A 15625-nucleotide genomic window follows, 5' to 3' on the forward strand; every position below is an offset into this window, starting at 1 on the left:
GGTAATAATTTAACCCCTTTTGAGGACCAACACAAGGAAAATGAAGCGTAGACACGGGACAATTCGAAATGGACCGTTGTCGGCCCAAGCAGTTTCAGCAATTTTTAAGAAATCATAAAGTAAGCATCTCAATAGGATGACTCTAAATTTTTAAGTTGAGTAATTTATAAAATTAAACAATAATAATCTGCATATAATGTAATCCTATTAAAAAATTGGGGCAAAGAATGTTAGCTAAAATTAATTCCAAACGACAAGCATCAAAACTTCTTTATGTACTCAGAAATATCTCAAATTCACTCCCTGCACCCACTGTTATTAGATTTTTCCCCAAGTGAATGAGTGAAAAATAAAAATAAAAAAGAACGAATCATAAAAGAAGCAAAATAATCGATTCCACTTAAAGTTGCACTATTAATGCGCCGGGAATCTGCTCTGTAATAGCGAGAAATATTTTACCCTCCCTCCCTTCTCCTATATTAGTCAGATACTAACCCTAATCTCAATAGCAACAGCAAAAAAAAAAAAAGAAAAGCTATTAACAAGAACAAATGACTCCTTTTGCGCAGAGTTGCGATTCCTCGACTTGTTTACACTATCAACTCTGCTTAATAAGGATCCGAAATCATCTGAATATATCATACATTCTCTGAAGGCCGCCGAAATCAAGTTCTCATTGAATCTGCATCGCCCAAGAATTGAGATCCACAATCAAGACTATTAAATTTATCTATTAAATTTACTTCCTAAAACAGATTCAATAAAAAACAATGCAAAATTTTTCGGAAAACAACGAGAACTAGTTCCATTTGAATGTAAAATATAAAATTTTTCAAGGATGGGAGCGAGGGAAATTGAACCCCGTAAATTGAAGTTTCAGTGGCAACATATGCGTCATGACTCTCAGGCCTATATTTTAAATTTTATACTTGGGGGGGGGGAAGGAGGTTAAAGGGCATATAATCAATGCATAGTATTCCTACTTACAGCAGAAACTTCATTTAAATGTAAACAATAATTTTTAAAAGCCAGGATGAGACGCAGGCTGCGCAAAAGTTCAGCCCTACATCCCTCCCTTCTAAGGATTGAAACCCTAAAAAGAGACTAAAACCTACCAAATTAACCCCCATAAACAGGTCCATCCAGGGTGAAGCTTGGGGGAGGGGGGCGAAGGGTATGTACCCAGTGCAAAATTAAACAAGAAACTACAAAAAGCGCGTTCCCGTACATTAAAAAGCTTCAATTTTCAAAGCCGGGGAGGCGATTGACCCAACTGGTCAATCGCCTCCTCATCGGGCCTGCCCTCAAAGTTGCAGGGACAGAAGTACGCGACACGACTCTCAGGCCCATTATTTAAAATTTTCCAGGGGGGGGGTGGATAAAAAAATATATGTACTCAGTGCCTACTATACGAATTAATAATAAAACCAACGCCCACATATATGTCAGTACAATAATTTCGAAAACCCGATGAGGGGGAATTGCCCCTTCTTGACCCCCTAAATTACGAGCTTGATGGTACCCCTTCCCCTCGTGCGCAGCCCTACAGAAACAATTTGAGAAGTCGACTGTTCTAGAAGTCAGAGTTGCTCACTTCCCCGACCCCTCAAGAGCGATGGTGCACCCTCTGAAATATTATGGAGCAATTCCTAGGACAAGAGCTCCCCCCAATGAGATTTAAAATACGCTCTCAGTTTCCCTCCCCCCTTGAAACTTTACTGGCGTTGTGTGCGCCATGGACACCTTTAGCGGGCATCCTTGTAAAAGTAAACTTGATTCTGGAACTCAGGAAGTCTAGATCTAGATACTGGTCGAGAACTCGATTCAAACATCTCGAGATCTCGAATTAAAAGATTTCGAGATCTCGATTTAAAACATCTCGAGTACTCGATTCAAAAGATCTCGAGAAGTCAATTGCTCGAGCACTCGATCCAAAAGATCTCGAGAAGTCAATCGCTCGAGTGCTCGATTCCAAAGATCTCGAGAAGTCAATCGCTCGAGTACTCGATTCGGAAGATCTCGAGAAGTCAATCGCTCGAGTACTCGATTCGGAAGATCTCGAGAAGTCAATCGCTCGAGTACTCGATTCGGAAGATCTCGAGAAGTCAATCGCTCGAGTACTCGATTCGGAAGATCTCGATTATCAATCGCTCGAGTTCTCGATTTAAAAAGATCTCGATTATCAATCACTCGATTATCAGAAGTACTCGATTCCCGAGATCTCGATTATCAAAAGATCTCGATTATGCCCATCACTATTAACTACATTTGTCAAACTGGAATCCCCCTCTGGTAACCTTTAGCTTATCGTATACTGTGTTGTCGCTAGCGGAGGTTTGCTTGGCGATTTTCGCGCAAAATGGCTTTCGTTCGATCATAACAACCCATGTTTCTACTGTAATTGATGTATTGTTCAATGTGTAACGTATTAATTACGCAAATTACCAATGGATTAAAAAAGATAACATCATAATAATCTTTTTTATTGATGTTAGAAGACAGTGGATTATAAAAAAATTATAAATAAACGGACAGAATTATCGGCGTCAAGATCGTAACGCCATTTGGTCATCTCACATGTATGTTTAAGAAAAATTATTTTTCTTCTAAGAAAAGATACTGCATAAAAGCTTATGAAAACACTTTTAAACAATTAAAAACTGATTCTGAGGATCGATAAATACCTTTAAAACGAAAACATCAATACTTAGTTCTCAAATAATAGCATTGTAAAGATCGTAACTTTTGGACATGCATCAAATTTCAACCTTACTTTTTTCTAAAATCGTTTACAAAGTAAATAATCGGTCTTTACTTTTGTTATTTGTGTAAAATATTAACAAAAAATTATTCAGTGTAAGATTCATGCCTTTTTTTTTTTTTTTGAAACGTATGGAAATAATTAAAAAAAATTTTTTTTAATGGTACATTTGCTCAGTTAACGTTTTGGCATGTCCAAAATTGTGCCATTTAGCAAAGAAAATATTTTTTAAGGGCATTTGAAGAGCTTTTTTTCCATACAGCATTATAATTTACCTCAAAAATTTTAGAGTTAATTAAAATGAAAGTTATTTGGTGTTGAAGCTTCAAAGTTGAAGTCTGTGTTTGCTCCCACCTTGAACTGCCCATATACGCATGTATGGATCTCACATAAATCAAAAACGCTATGCAGTAGAAGGTTGAAATTTCGTATGTACACTCTGTGTGGGATCTAGTTGTGCTTCTCCCCTCTCGTTACATTCGAGTGTTCCAAAAGGGATCTTTTGCATTTTTTGGGGGGCCAATCAGTGTGAATTTCATTTTAAACTTCAATGATGTTATAATTTGGCAACCATTATACCGCCAAGGCTGTGGTTGCCAACTTTTTTCCACCAACTTGTTATTTCGTAGTATCACAGAATTTCTCTCGTTTATTATATTGTTTAGAATATTACAATGTGGTAGACGAAAGATTTCAACAGCTTCAAGTCCGTATTCAAGAGAAGTCTGAAACAGTAACTTCAGAATTACTAGATTAGTGATACATTCAGCCATGTTAAATGTTCACAATATTTTGTAAAATGATAAGCAGATAGCTGCTATTATAACCTTTCCACCAGAATGTATCTTTGACCTCCTAGTTTCTTTTGAAGTCTAATAAATATTTGATACAAAAAATAAATAAATAAATAAATAAAATAATAATAATAATAATAATGACGTGGTGCAAAGTTAACCCACATGGTTTAAAACCAGCCATAATAACGGTGATACAAATGAACTGGAGAACTTTTTGCAAGTTTCAGTTCTACCAAAAATCTTCTATGCGTTTTATTGCGCCACGAGGTGAACAGAAGAATCTTAGAAAATGACGATTCTTGAAGCATGCTGAGGCACCCTAATGGGAGGTCACTGCAACCTTTCAAAAAGTTCCTTATTCGGCAAATTTTGTTGAAGACTCGGCAAATTTGCATACAAAGTGAAAAATTGAAATTTTTTTTCTTTTTTTTTAATTTTAAAAATTGCTTATAATGATGCTGTATTTTGTCAGTCAGTAAAATTGGAATTTCTTTCGGCAAATTGAGAATCCCCCCTCCCAAAATTTCAGTTCTAAACGCCCCTGCAAGCGTGGAACCGTTTTCCATCCGTTATTTCTCTGCAATTGTAAATGAAGGGAAAAACAAAACTCTTTGTAGCTAGTAATTCATAATTGCAAATAGTTTAATCCGTCAAAAAAAAAAAAAAAAAATTAATTTGAATTTTGACATCTTGAATTCAAATTATGTTTTTCGCAATCACGGTTTTTTTTTTTTTTGCGTGTGTATGTGTGTGTATTTGGGTATGTGTGTGTGTATATATATGTGTATGAGTGTGGATATGTGTGTGTGAGTGTGAGTGTGTAGGTGCGTGTGTTTGTGTCTGTGTGCAGGCGTGTGTGTGTGTGTGTGTGTGTGTGTGTGTAGGGATGTGTTTGTGTGTGTGTGTAGGGATGTGTTTGTGTCTGTGTGCAGGCATGTGTGTGTGTGTAGGTGTGTGTATGTATGCGTGTGTGTGTGTAGAATATGGACGCAACCTGACGACTGTTTTCGCTAGAGGAGCAGCATCGTGAGAAGCCGGTCGACGGCGGTGCTGACAGAGTGAGGCGGTGGGAAAATAAAATCAGCGTATCGCCAAAAACAGTCAAGTGAGAACAATAAGCAATCGTGATTGCTCAAAAAAAAAAAAAAAAAAGATCAACCTAGAACTTATTCTTATTTCCGCTTAATTAAGGTTGTTGCAAAGATCACTTTTCATTGTCTACTGTTTTCCAAGTTTTGTGTAATAGAGTTATAGCGATTTTTCTTTCTTTTTTTCTTTTTTTTTTAAATTTGTGTTTATGCGTAGAATTATGGATTTCAGCTTTGAAGAATTTGCCTTTGTATTCTAATATTGTGTACTCTTTTGACATAGACATAATGCTTAAATAGTTTTCCTTTACAACTAATGGATGAAGTTATGAAATATTTTTCTTACCATTTAAAATCATTAGATTTGAATGTTGATACTAATTATGCAATGAGATCGAACGATGAAACGAACTTAAGAATTTATAGCGTTGTTAAATAATTATGCAAAATATCTTTCTTTATGAAAATAACTAAATACGTAAGTAGTAAAATTATTAAAAAAAAATTCCTCAAGTAAATGAATAAATTTTGATATGAGAAACGGAAGATGTTTGCCAGACATCATGTTGTCTTCACAAATTTCTTGTGCGTAGTAGTTTCTTCACTGAGTTAACTGCATGTTGCCTATGTTTTAACACAGATACAAATCTAATCCAAGTGTTAAAGATAATGTTAAAATGAGCAGTTTTTGTTTCTCTTCGAGTTTGGATTTAAAGAGCACATTTTCTGTAAATGATGTTCTTTTCAGTATTTTGGGCTTTGCAAGAAAAACGACTATAAGATATAGTAGAAACGAACGTCATAATTTCAATACCGTTTGACAACAATTTATGTAAAAAAAAATAAATAAATAAAATCTTTGGCCATGACACTATAATTTAAAAATATATTTGCCCTAAAAACAATAAAATAAATAAATAAATAAATAAATAAATATATATATATATATATATATATATATATAAAACATTTCCGTTAAAAAAACGAAAATAAAATAGAAATAGAGTTGAAAATAAAAACAAAGCAGGACTACATATGCGTGTGTGTCTGAGTTGATAGACATGGCGTTTTCATTACATGAAGTATAATCGAAAAAACTATCTCCTTAGTACCAGATCTTTTCCAACAAAGAAGCTCATTTGTTTATAGCTATGTTAGTAATGTCTCATTATGCTAAATATATATTACAAGCTATTTGCAAGCAGTGCTTACACAATAAATCTCACAGGAGAGAGTTGGGAGGAGTAGGAAAGTGGAAAAAATGGCACAGCTGCATTTATACCGAAATAAAATGTAAAAAATTATTTCTGGCTGCTCCAAAAGTAAAGAAGTAGGAGATTAAAACCAAGCAAGTCTTCAGCTGCTGCATCTGCTGGACAAGCTATAAATATTTTTTCACATTTTATTTTGGCGTAAATGCAATTGTCTTATTCTTCCCAGCTCTCCCCTGTATAAAAGAAATTTTCTATGTATGAGATTCCTTGTACTAAACTTTGAATTTAGGTGATGGAGAATAATCCTACAATTCGGGAATTGCGTGAAAAAATAGAACAATTAAGCATTCGTCTAACTGAATGCAAAACAGAAAATCAAATGTTGAAAAAGGATTTGAACCTTGCTAAAAAGGTAAGTTTCTTTTTAATATAAGGGAAAAGGGGGCACATGTGAACATGGTATGTTTTACTAGGATAACGTCAAGCAAAAAATCTCAAAAAATTACCAAGTAATAGCAGTATCAGCCCTACTTTTTAAACAAACTTTCAGAGCAAGGAGCCAGTTTATGTTTCTGTGGTGACAGCTCCTTTGTTTTAGCAAATGCTGATATACTTTTATAACTGTCTTCTACGTGTAAAAACATATTTTAAACTAACTAATAAACTAAATTTAATTATTGCAAACCATTATAAGAACATTCATGTAAATTTATGCCAATGTTTCAATTTTGTAGTTAAATTAAAATTCTTTATTTTTGAAAATTAGTTCTAAGGTAGAACGTTGGGGAACTTGTGAACGCAACATGTAGGGGCACATGTGAACAGCTCTCATATGCTCTCTGCAAGTATAAATATTAGTGTAGGCTTATTATAACTCTAAAAAGTGATGTAGAGATTTTTAATTATTATTTTGCTGCACTCAGTATGTAAATTTATTGTTAATTATTATTACATAATTGTAATTATTTTTTTTTTAATTCTTTAATTACTAAATAGTTAGCTAAAAATTTAGTGGTACATAATATTTACGAAGAAAATAAAGACAAAATACTTTTCTTTAACTAAAAACGGAAGTTTTGAAACAATTTAAAATTCATCATCATATTCTATAAAGCTTAAACGCTTTATATAACGAGAATATATTGTTACGAGTTCAGTTGCAACTTCAAACTTTCTTCAAATGACAATACAGTTCTTGAGAAAACACAGGAGATTTATTTACAACTATGTACAAGAAATATCGTTAGCAACTGATAAATTAACCATAGCAATTAATCAAATATCAATTAACACCGTAAACTCAACGGTCACACACGAATTTACATCAAAATTAGCAAAAGCACAGCGCAAAGGCTAATACACACTTCCAGCGGAACGCTGAAAATGAGACTCTACAGTTAGAAAGCAAACTAACTGACTCTCCTCTTTTCACAAGACGACCGGCGTTTCATACCAGCAAAGAAAGATCCAGAAAATCCTACAACGTTCTACCAATTTCTCATATTTTCTTTTTATTCCATTCACAAATCTTATCATTCAGAAATGGAGGAACCATATACTTCATTCGAATGTAAGGGGGTTGTATATTCATAACAAGAAACTATTTACAGGTTACATTACTAAGATAATTTTAGGTGAAACATAATGGCATAAGTGTCAAATTTAGCCAGATTACAACAAATTAATCATGTAAATAATTACTATTTACAGAATTTGTAACAATACTTTACATAATAAAATATTATTTTTATTGTTTTATCTTAAAAGATTTTTTCTTGTCGATCCATTGATTAGAACATGCTATGAAACTTTAAAATTTGACATTGAGCAGAATCTATAATTCAGAAAAAATATTTGCTTAATGAAAGTTGCAGTAAAGTTCAAACTGACAGTATAGGTTACAAATCCTTGAATGCAATTAGTATAATACGTTAATGCTTCGCTTCATTATAACGAGTTTTACGTTGAAATATGATGCTCGTCCCATAGACTAATAATAAGAATAGACTGAGCTATGGCAATCCTTTTGCTGCTCATAAACCAAACCATGTGACTGGTGGATATCCTAGCAACAGCGGGCGTTGATCGTAGCAGACGATCAACGCCCGCGAGAAATAAAATAAATATAATTGATGAAACACGGAAGAATGATCTTTTATGGAGTCCGATTTGTAAATTTGTTATTCTGAGTTGTAAATATTTTGTTCACATAGTGAGTTTTTCGTTTAGATAGTATTGTGCATTTTCTTTAGTCAATTTCAATAACTCTCTAAGCAATTAAAGATGCAAGCGCCCAAAAAGAATCGGCAAACGGTAAGATTTTTACCTACAATTTCAATTTACGATACCGATTAGTACATTTTTGCGTTAACGCAAAACGTTTACGCCATTACGTTCACGCCAAGGCTGACGTAGCAGTTCCAAATGAAATAAAAGTTACTGAAAACTGATCGAAAACTAATTATTAATGTCAAAATAATGCATAATTAAAAGAAAAACAGTTCAGTCTCTGGACCTGGAAAAAATTATAATGAAAACACATTACGTCTTAAAATACATGTCGAGTGCCAAACTATAGATAATGTTGCCATCTAGCAACCATGCTGCCAAAGTTTTCGCCAAGCCTTCCACTAGTCACATGATATATCCATGAACCAATTTTTTCATCAGCATGTCCGGGAAAGCTCGGTCTACTCTAATTATTAGTCTATGGCTCGTCCTGCAGTTTTCAATCGTGCTCACATGTGCCCCAAGCTTGTTCACATCTGCCCCTATATAGGGGCACATGTGAACAATTTAAAACAGTTTGAAAACATTTTATAAAGTATAGAAATAATTTTTTAAAAAGTCTGAAAAAATTCCGTGGCACAAAAAAAAAGACTATTTAATAATGGGGACCTTTTTTCTGTGAGAAAATGAAAGTATTTTCTGAGAAATTAAGAAATGAAATAAAATGATCACATGTGCCCTCTTTTCCCCTACTGTTTTAATTTTGTATTTCGTTTCATTTCTTATGTATGATTAAAAATGAGATTTTACACGTAAAATCTTTATGTTCATTATCTGATGTTTCTGATGTCATTGAAGCCAGAAAAATTAAACTACACTTGTATTCTCCTCACTTTATTGGGCGAAAATGGACGCATCTATTAGTTTGCAGTTGCATATAAAGGGTCACTAGTTTACAGGGTTGGTAGTTTGTTACAGGTGTGCGCTTCTTAATTATTTCGAAGCAGTTTTGTAAAAAATGAATATATTTCACGATAATATTTTTTTTTAATCTAAACTGTATTCGATCTATATTCTCACTACAAAAATTATTTATTTATTTATTTTATTTAATTTTATTTATTTATTTAATTAATTTATTATTTTTTAAACATAATTTTGAGCTTATCATCTTGCCTAAACATTTACAGAAGAAATAAGAACATTTTTTTTGTTTTTGTTTTTTGGTGTTGTTGTTTCCATAAAAATTATTTTTGTTTCCCTTCGTTTTCAACAAAGAGAATGCAATAAATTAATAAGGCCCTGGTGACATTGTAAAACGCGTGCATCAAAATCCCATGGCTAATTTCTTTTCTTCCTAGCTAGATTCATTCAAATGGGATCGTCCTGATTTGCCCGCTTGCCAGATTCCATCTTTTCTGTGGTCAGACTCTATTACTGCTTAAGAACTCACAAACGTATGGGTGATTTCTTAAGCGTAATTTTTTTGTTTATTACCTTTTAAATTATTGTACGTTTTAATGAAATATTCGAGCTGTCACGGGCAGGACAAAATGACGGCTTTTTCATGGAATGTCCCTTTATGCATTGGTAAGCCACTATTGTTTTTAATTACAGATGGTTCTCCGAGAAGTCGGGACACATGATTTAGAACTCCCAATACTTCTCAAACGCGGAACAGAGGCGGGCTGGAAAGGACGTATGGAGAACGTGCTCTTACTGAAACAGAAATTGCAAGAATTGAGAAATTACCTCAGAGAAATCGAAGGAAATGCTCCCGAGCCAAAAGTAACTCCATCTGAAGAATTTGCAAAACGCCAAATCCCATACGACAGGAAACTTTTCTGGAGAATGGAACTTGAGCGCCGTTTGGCGAGAGAGGTAATTCCTTTTAATGTACAATAGAACCTCTGAATAAGGGACACTAAAGGGTCCGGCCAATTTGTCCCTTAAATAGAGGGTCCCTTGTTCCTTTTAATGTACAATAGAACTTTTGAATAAGGGACACTAAAGGGTCCGGCCAATTTGTCCCTTAAATAGAGGGTCCCTTGTTCCTTTTAATGTACAATAGAACTTCTGTGTCCCTTAAATAGAGGGTCCCTTGTTCGTTTTAATGTACAATAGAACTTCTGAATAAGGGACACTAAAGGGTCCGGCCAATTTGTCCCTTAAATAGAAGGTCCCTTGTTCCTTTTAATGTACAATAGAACTTCTAAATAAGGGACACTAAAGGGTCCGGCCAATTTGTCCCTAAAATAGAGGGTCCCTTGTTCCTTTTAATGTACAATAGAACTTCTGAATAAGGGACACTAAAGGGTCCGGCCAATTTGTCCCTTAAATAGAGTTGTCCCTTGTTCGGAGGTATATGAAATAATGCATGCAGTATAACTTCGAAGCTGTAAATGCTTGCAGTATAATACTCAGAATAACTTCGTAATAAACGTAAAGTAATAACATTTCAGATTAATTACTGAAAGTGTTTCTTATATATATATACTACGAGTGGTACCCGCACGGCTTTGCCCGTAGTTGAAAAATTAAAAGGTCATTCGGCTCGCCTGTATATTTACAAATAATGGATGATGAATTTCTCGCCAATTGGCTATGTTCATTCGCTCTCCCATTCCACGTCATGATAATTTCGTCATTTACTCGTACATCTTATGATAATTTTGTTCTTAAAATTGGAATAGAAAAAGAACCACATCGAATTTTCGAAAAATCGCTTCGAGGTGCTCACTCCATGCTACAAACTAACTTTGTGCCAAATCTCATGAAAATCGGCAGAACGGTCTAGGCGCTATGCGCGTCACAGAGATCCAGACATTCAGACATCCTACAGACATCCAGACATACAGACATCCTACAGACATCCAGACATTCAGACATCCTACAGACATCCTGACATCCTACTGACATCCAGACATCCTACAGACATCCTGACATCCTACAGACATCCAGACATTCAGACATCCTACAGACATCCTGACATCCAGACAGAGAGACTTTCAGCTTTATTATTAGTAAGGAAATAAAATTCAGAATTGTTCAAACTGGAAAAAAAAAATCATGGTGAAAAGGTAAAATTGCTGCGAAAATTTTATTGTATCGAAGTTTTGTAACTGACTTTCATTAATTACAATATTGAATTAATGTGTTACGTGGATTTGTTTGATGACATGTAATTTACAATGCAAAAAACAGTGTGATCATATTTCAAATTTTCTACACAAAACTTGTCATGGGCGGAACACTATCTGTCGGGGCTGAATTCATTTGAAAAAATTGATGAGAGGGAAAAACATGAATGCAAGCCGCAGCAAGAATTTAAGAATGTTTATTTGTTTATTTGCCTGTTAATGTTAAGACAAACTTTCACCAGTTAACCTTTGGACAAAAAGGGAACCTTTAATTCCTACAAATTCGTTACTTCTTAGACATTTATACGTTTTTTTTTTTTTTTTTTTTGTAATTTTTTTCTGTGACTGTTCCTTAAATAGAGGTCCCTTAAAGGAGTCCCTTAAAGTGTCCCTTAAAGGAGGTACTACTTTACATTTTTCTGTAAAGTGTTTCTTATCCTCAAGAACTCGCGTCATGGACAAAATACTCGCACTAAAAAGTTAAAAAGTATATCTTGTATTCTAACGTCATAGAGCAGGGATTCCTAAACTGGGTACCGCGACGCACAGGGGTGTCGTAGAAGGAGGCGAAGGATGCCACGAAGTGTGTGTGTGCGTGTGTGTGTGTCCATGGTCTATCAATACATATTCTTCTTTCCATGGAAGTACACATAGCAGGGGTGCCCAACTTCCAAGAGCAAGAGCGCACCCCACTAAATATCGCAAAGACCTCAGCAAAAGCTAGAGCCCACCTAAAAATAAGAAAAACACCCATTAAAGTCCCCCCCCCCTAAAGATTTAAATGGCACAGTCTGCGCCATTACCCTTTCCCCCTAGATGGGCACCCCTGCACAAAGAATAATTGGAAATGTTTTTGAGATGATCAAATATAGTTCACTTGTTTTTATTGACATTAAATAATTTTTCAATACTTTTAGTTTGATAGTACGTTTTCGTTTTTTTTTTTTTTTTTTTTTTTTTTTTTTTTTTTTTTTTTTTTTTTGTCTTCAACTCAGCGTGAAGTAATATTCGCCTGGAGATGACCTTGTTAGAGACCCATATTTCTTATAAGGCCATATTAAATTTCTTTCTTGAAACTGCTAAAAAATATAACTGACTTTATTTTTTCATTCGAGATTCTAGTAGGAGTAGTTGAAGTGTGAGTGTTTTTCTCATCGAACTAGTTCTGATGGTACTTTTTTTTCGAATGCGAGTTTTCTCAAGCGAGTGTTTGGGTGCTTTTCCGAAAACATGTTTTAACTTCGTTTCATTTATTTTACAAACGCCGAACATTGACACCTAAATCATTAGTTCACGAGCTCTCAAATATGTTTTGATAATGCCCTCACATTTAAGATATCATCAAAAAGAAGCCAGGAGGAACATCGGAGCGGTAGCAGACTTGACATAATCCAGGGTGCACCACGAGGAGGCCTCTCACATTACACCCCTTGTTTTGTTTCACTAAATACTAAAACAAGTATGTACCGAGATGAACTAAATTTCGTCAATAATCAACTACGTATTGATGTAGTTGAAGTCGAGGGAAATATTATGTGAGAAATTCTCTTGTGCCCAAGTTCTCAGATTAATCATTTTGACGCGAGTTCAGGAGGATTAAAAAATGAGGAAATGTTAAGAGGAGAGAGTGCTCGGAACATAGCATCATTGTTTCTGGGTTGGGAGTTAAACACCTTCAAGTTTGCGACAAAGAAGCCTGATCACTTGCTTTTTAAACAACGACAATCTCTTATAGATTGTTGTTGTTTTAAAACTTGAGTTTCATTAATGAGTACTTCAAACTAGATATAAGAACATGCTACTGATTAGAATTTAGAATTTATGTTTTTATCTTTTAGAAAAAAAAAAAAAAGCAAATCAAAACCAATTAAATTCGTTATCTTGTTAGAAATACAATCTTTATTATTATTACTATTATTTTTTTACTGAGTGAACGATACTAATTGAACACTCTACGTTCCTCAGAATGCTGAAAAAGACATGAATCCACTAATTCAAGAATGTCAAGAGTTGCGAAAGACGCTGGACAAGGAAAAAACTCGCTATCGAGAACTGAACGATGAAGTAAAATTGCTTAAAGCGGAATTGCAAAGCCTCGTAGAAAAAAATCAGGAAGATATCGGGATTGTGAAATCATTCCAAGTAAGAACTCTACAACAGTTAACGGCTCTTATCATAATGCTATGAAACTAGAGCCGATGGAAACCCGTTTTTAAAATTTAACTCAATTTTATTAAATAAATTCCCATTAATTCCAGTGTCCTTTTTAGCCTACTTTCCCAGTAAAAGTTTGAAAAAGAAGAAAAAAGCATGAAAGAAGGCTTAATGCATCTTAATTATATCGCAAAAAAAAAAAAAAAAAAAAAAAAAAGTCAAAAATAAATAAAATAATTTAATAAATATTGAAAAATTAAAAATTGGAAAGTAGGGTATTGAGATGGGGGAAAATGTCTGTCGGACCGTCGGTCTGTCGGTCTGTCTGGCTACATCCAAATTCTTCCCCTTGCTGATAAGGATGACAGGTGAGCTGTCAGAGTAACTATTGTATGGAACTTCCTTTATGCAAGGAAAGAAACTTAAAATGCAGGTTCAATACAAATCCGTATGTCCGCCATTACTGGTCACGAAAACAATTGTAAATCCCCGCGGAAAGCATTCGCCAAGGGAAAGATAACACGCCAAATTGTTGCACTCCTTTCGAAAGAGCGTCCGGTTCTCCGGAAAATTCTTAGAAGGTGTCTTGTAAGTGTGAAGCTAGCCGTAAATAATAGGGTGCTTTCATGTGATCGTTTTTCCCAACTTTCAATAGTCTTTCTCGCTAAAATTATTTTCCGATACAGAACTTTAAGACGATTTCTTAGCGTACTTTCTATGTCATAATGCTCGCATACTAATTTCGGTTGGCAAAAACAATGAAAAATAATTATTACTACAGTGAAACCTCCCTTAACGGACACTCCCGAATAACGGACACCTCTAATTAACGGACATTTTTGCAAGTCCCAGTCCCTCAATATAGGCCATTCCATGTAATTCACTCTGAATAACGGACACTCCGAATAACGGACAGTTATTTCACAAAAAATTTCACTTGCGATCGTAGCACTTCCGGTTTTTTTTCTTTTCACAGAATATTTTAGTAACTGCTTGCCTTACAAAGCTTTTCATCCGCCGCAACTGATATCCCCCCCCCCCCCCGTCATTCCCTTATCACTGTTTCTTGGAATTAAAAGGGTGCTAATGGGCAGAGGCAGCGTTTGGGGCTTAAAAGTTGAGGGCAGAAAAAAAAAGAACTAAAAGACATGGTACTTTTTGCGGGCAACAAAAAATGAAAAAGAAAAAAAAAGTCATAATTTGTTACGGCTAGTTTTGAGAGTATTGAATTAGATAAGTGAAAACTGATGTCAGTCTAACAATTAACGTACGTTTTTCTTAAGATTTTAATGAATTTTGTACACAATAACTATTTAAAAGTTAAGATAAAAAAGAGGAAACTGGACGCTTTTTCTAACTGGGGATTTTCTCTCGGGAGATGCAATTGAGCGGACCGGCGCCGGTAGTAGTCGGCTTTATGGCGCTGTGGTTTCCTTGTGTTGTTTGATTTTTAGACATGAAAAAGATTTGCCCATATTCAAGGTCACATTGCCAACTGTTAATCATGCAATAGGGATACTCGAGATAAAATAATTAAATTAACCATAAAAAGTGTGTGTGGGGGAGAGGGGTTGCACACCCGATTGATTTTTTTGTGTGACAATATTATTTGAGTTTTAAAATGGCAACTAAAAGAAAGAGACTGACATTGAAAGAAAAAATTATGTTTTGAATGTTGCCGAAAAAGAAAAAATAAGTGTGCGTTGTCTTGCCGATCGTTTTCAAGTTGGGAAAACTCAAATCAGCGAAATTTTAAAAGATAAAGACGAAATTAGAATATTGTGGATTGTGAGTTCGAATGAAAATTTAAAAAATGTAAAGTTTCGCAAAACAGAAACCAGTGAAATCGACGAGGTTGTCATGAAATGGTTCAGAGCTGCTCGTGCAAAGAACATCCCAATAAGCGGGGTATTACTCCAAACAGATTAACTACACTTGACGTAAAATGTAGTAAAACTTTCGCAATTGTTTCGATTATGTTCTACAAAGGGAACAACAGCACATTTTGAAAAAGGTAATTTAAGTAGTTCCTCCTAATACCGGACACTTCCCAATAACGGACAAAACTTCTAGTCCCTTAACTGTCCGCTATTTGGAGGTTTCACTGTATAAATAGACATAGTACGAAGTTTCGGCTATTTCACCACAGCATCGTCCTGGCCGAATCATGAGAAGTGATTCTGCAACTTCAGCAGATATTTTATGTTGAAATAAATAAAGATTTATGTTGTGAGTTTCATTT

General features: G+C 34.7%; 1 protein-coding gene across 1 annotated transcript in view; it reads left to right on the forward strand.

The window, feature by feature from the left end:
* The window catches only part of LOC129216660 (uveal autoantigen with coiled-coil domains and ankyrin repeats-like), a 54311-nt gene that overhangs the window by 4984 nt on the left and 33702 nt on the right, over nucleotides 1–15625 (forward strand). Inside the window, exons 2-4 of the mRNA XM_054850877.1 lie at nucleotides 6150–6272; nucleotides 9707–9970; nucleotides 13195–13371. Coding sequence (XP_054706852.1) covers nucleotides 6150–6272; nucleotides 9707–9970; nucleotides 13195–13371 — 564 coding nt within the window. The remainder of the gene's footprint in view (nucleotides 1–6149; nucleotides 6273–9706; nucleotides 9971–13194; nucleotides 13372–15625) is intronic.

This window comes from Uloborus diversus, chromosome 2 (genome assembly GCF_026930045.1).
Source record: "Uloborus diversus isolate 005 chromosome 2, Udiv.v.3.1, whole genome shotgun sequence".
Lineage (NCBI taxonomy): Eukaryota > Metazoa > Arthropoda > Arachnida > Araneae > Uloboridae > Uloborus > Uloborus diversus.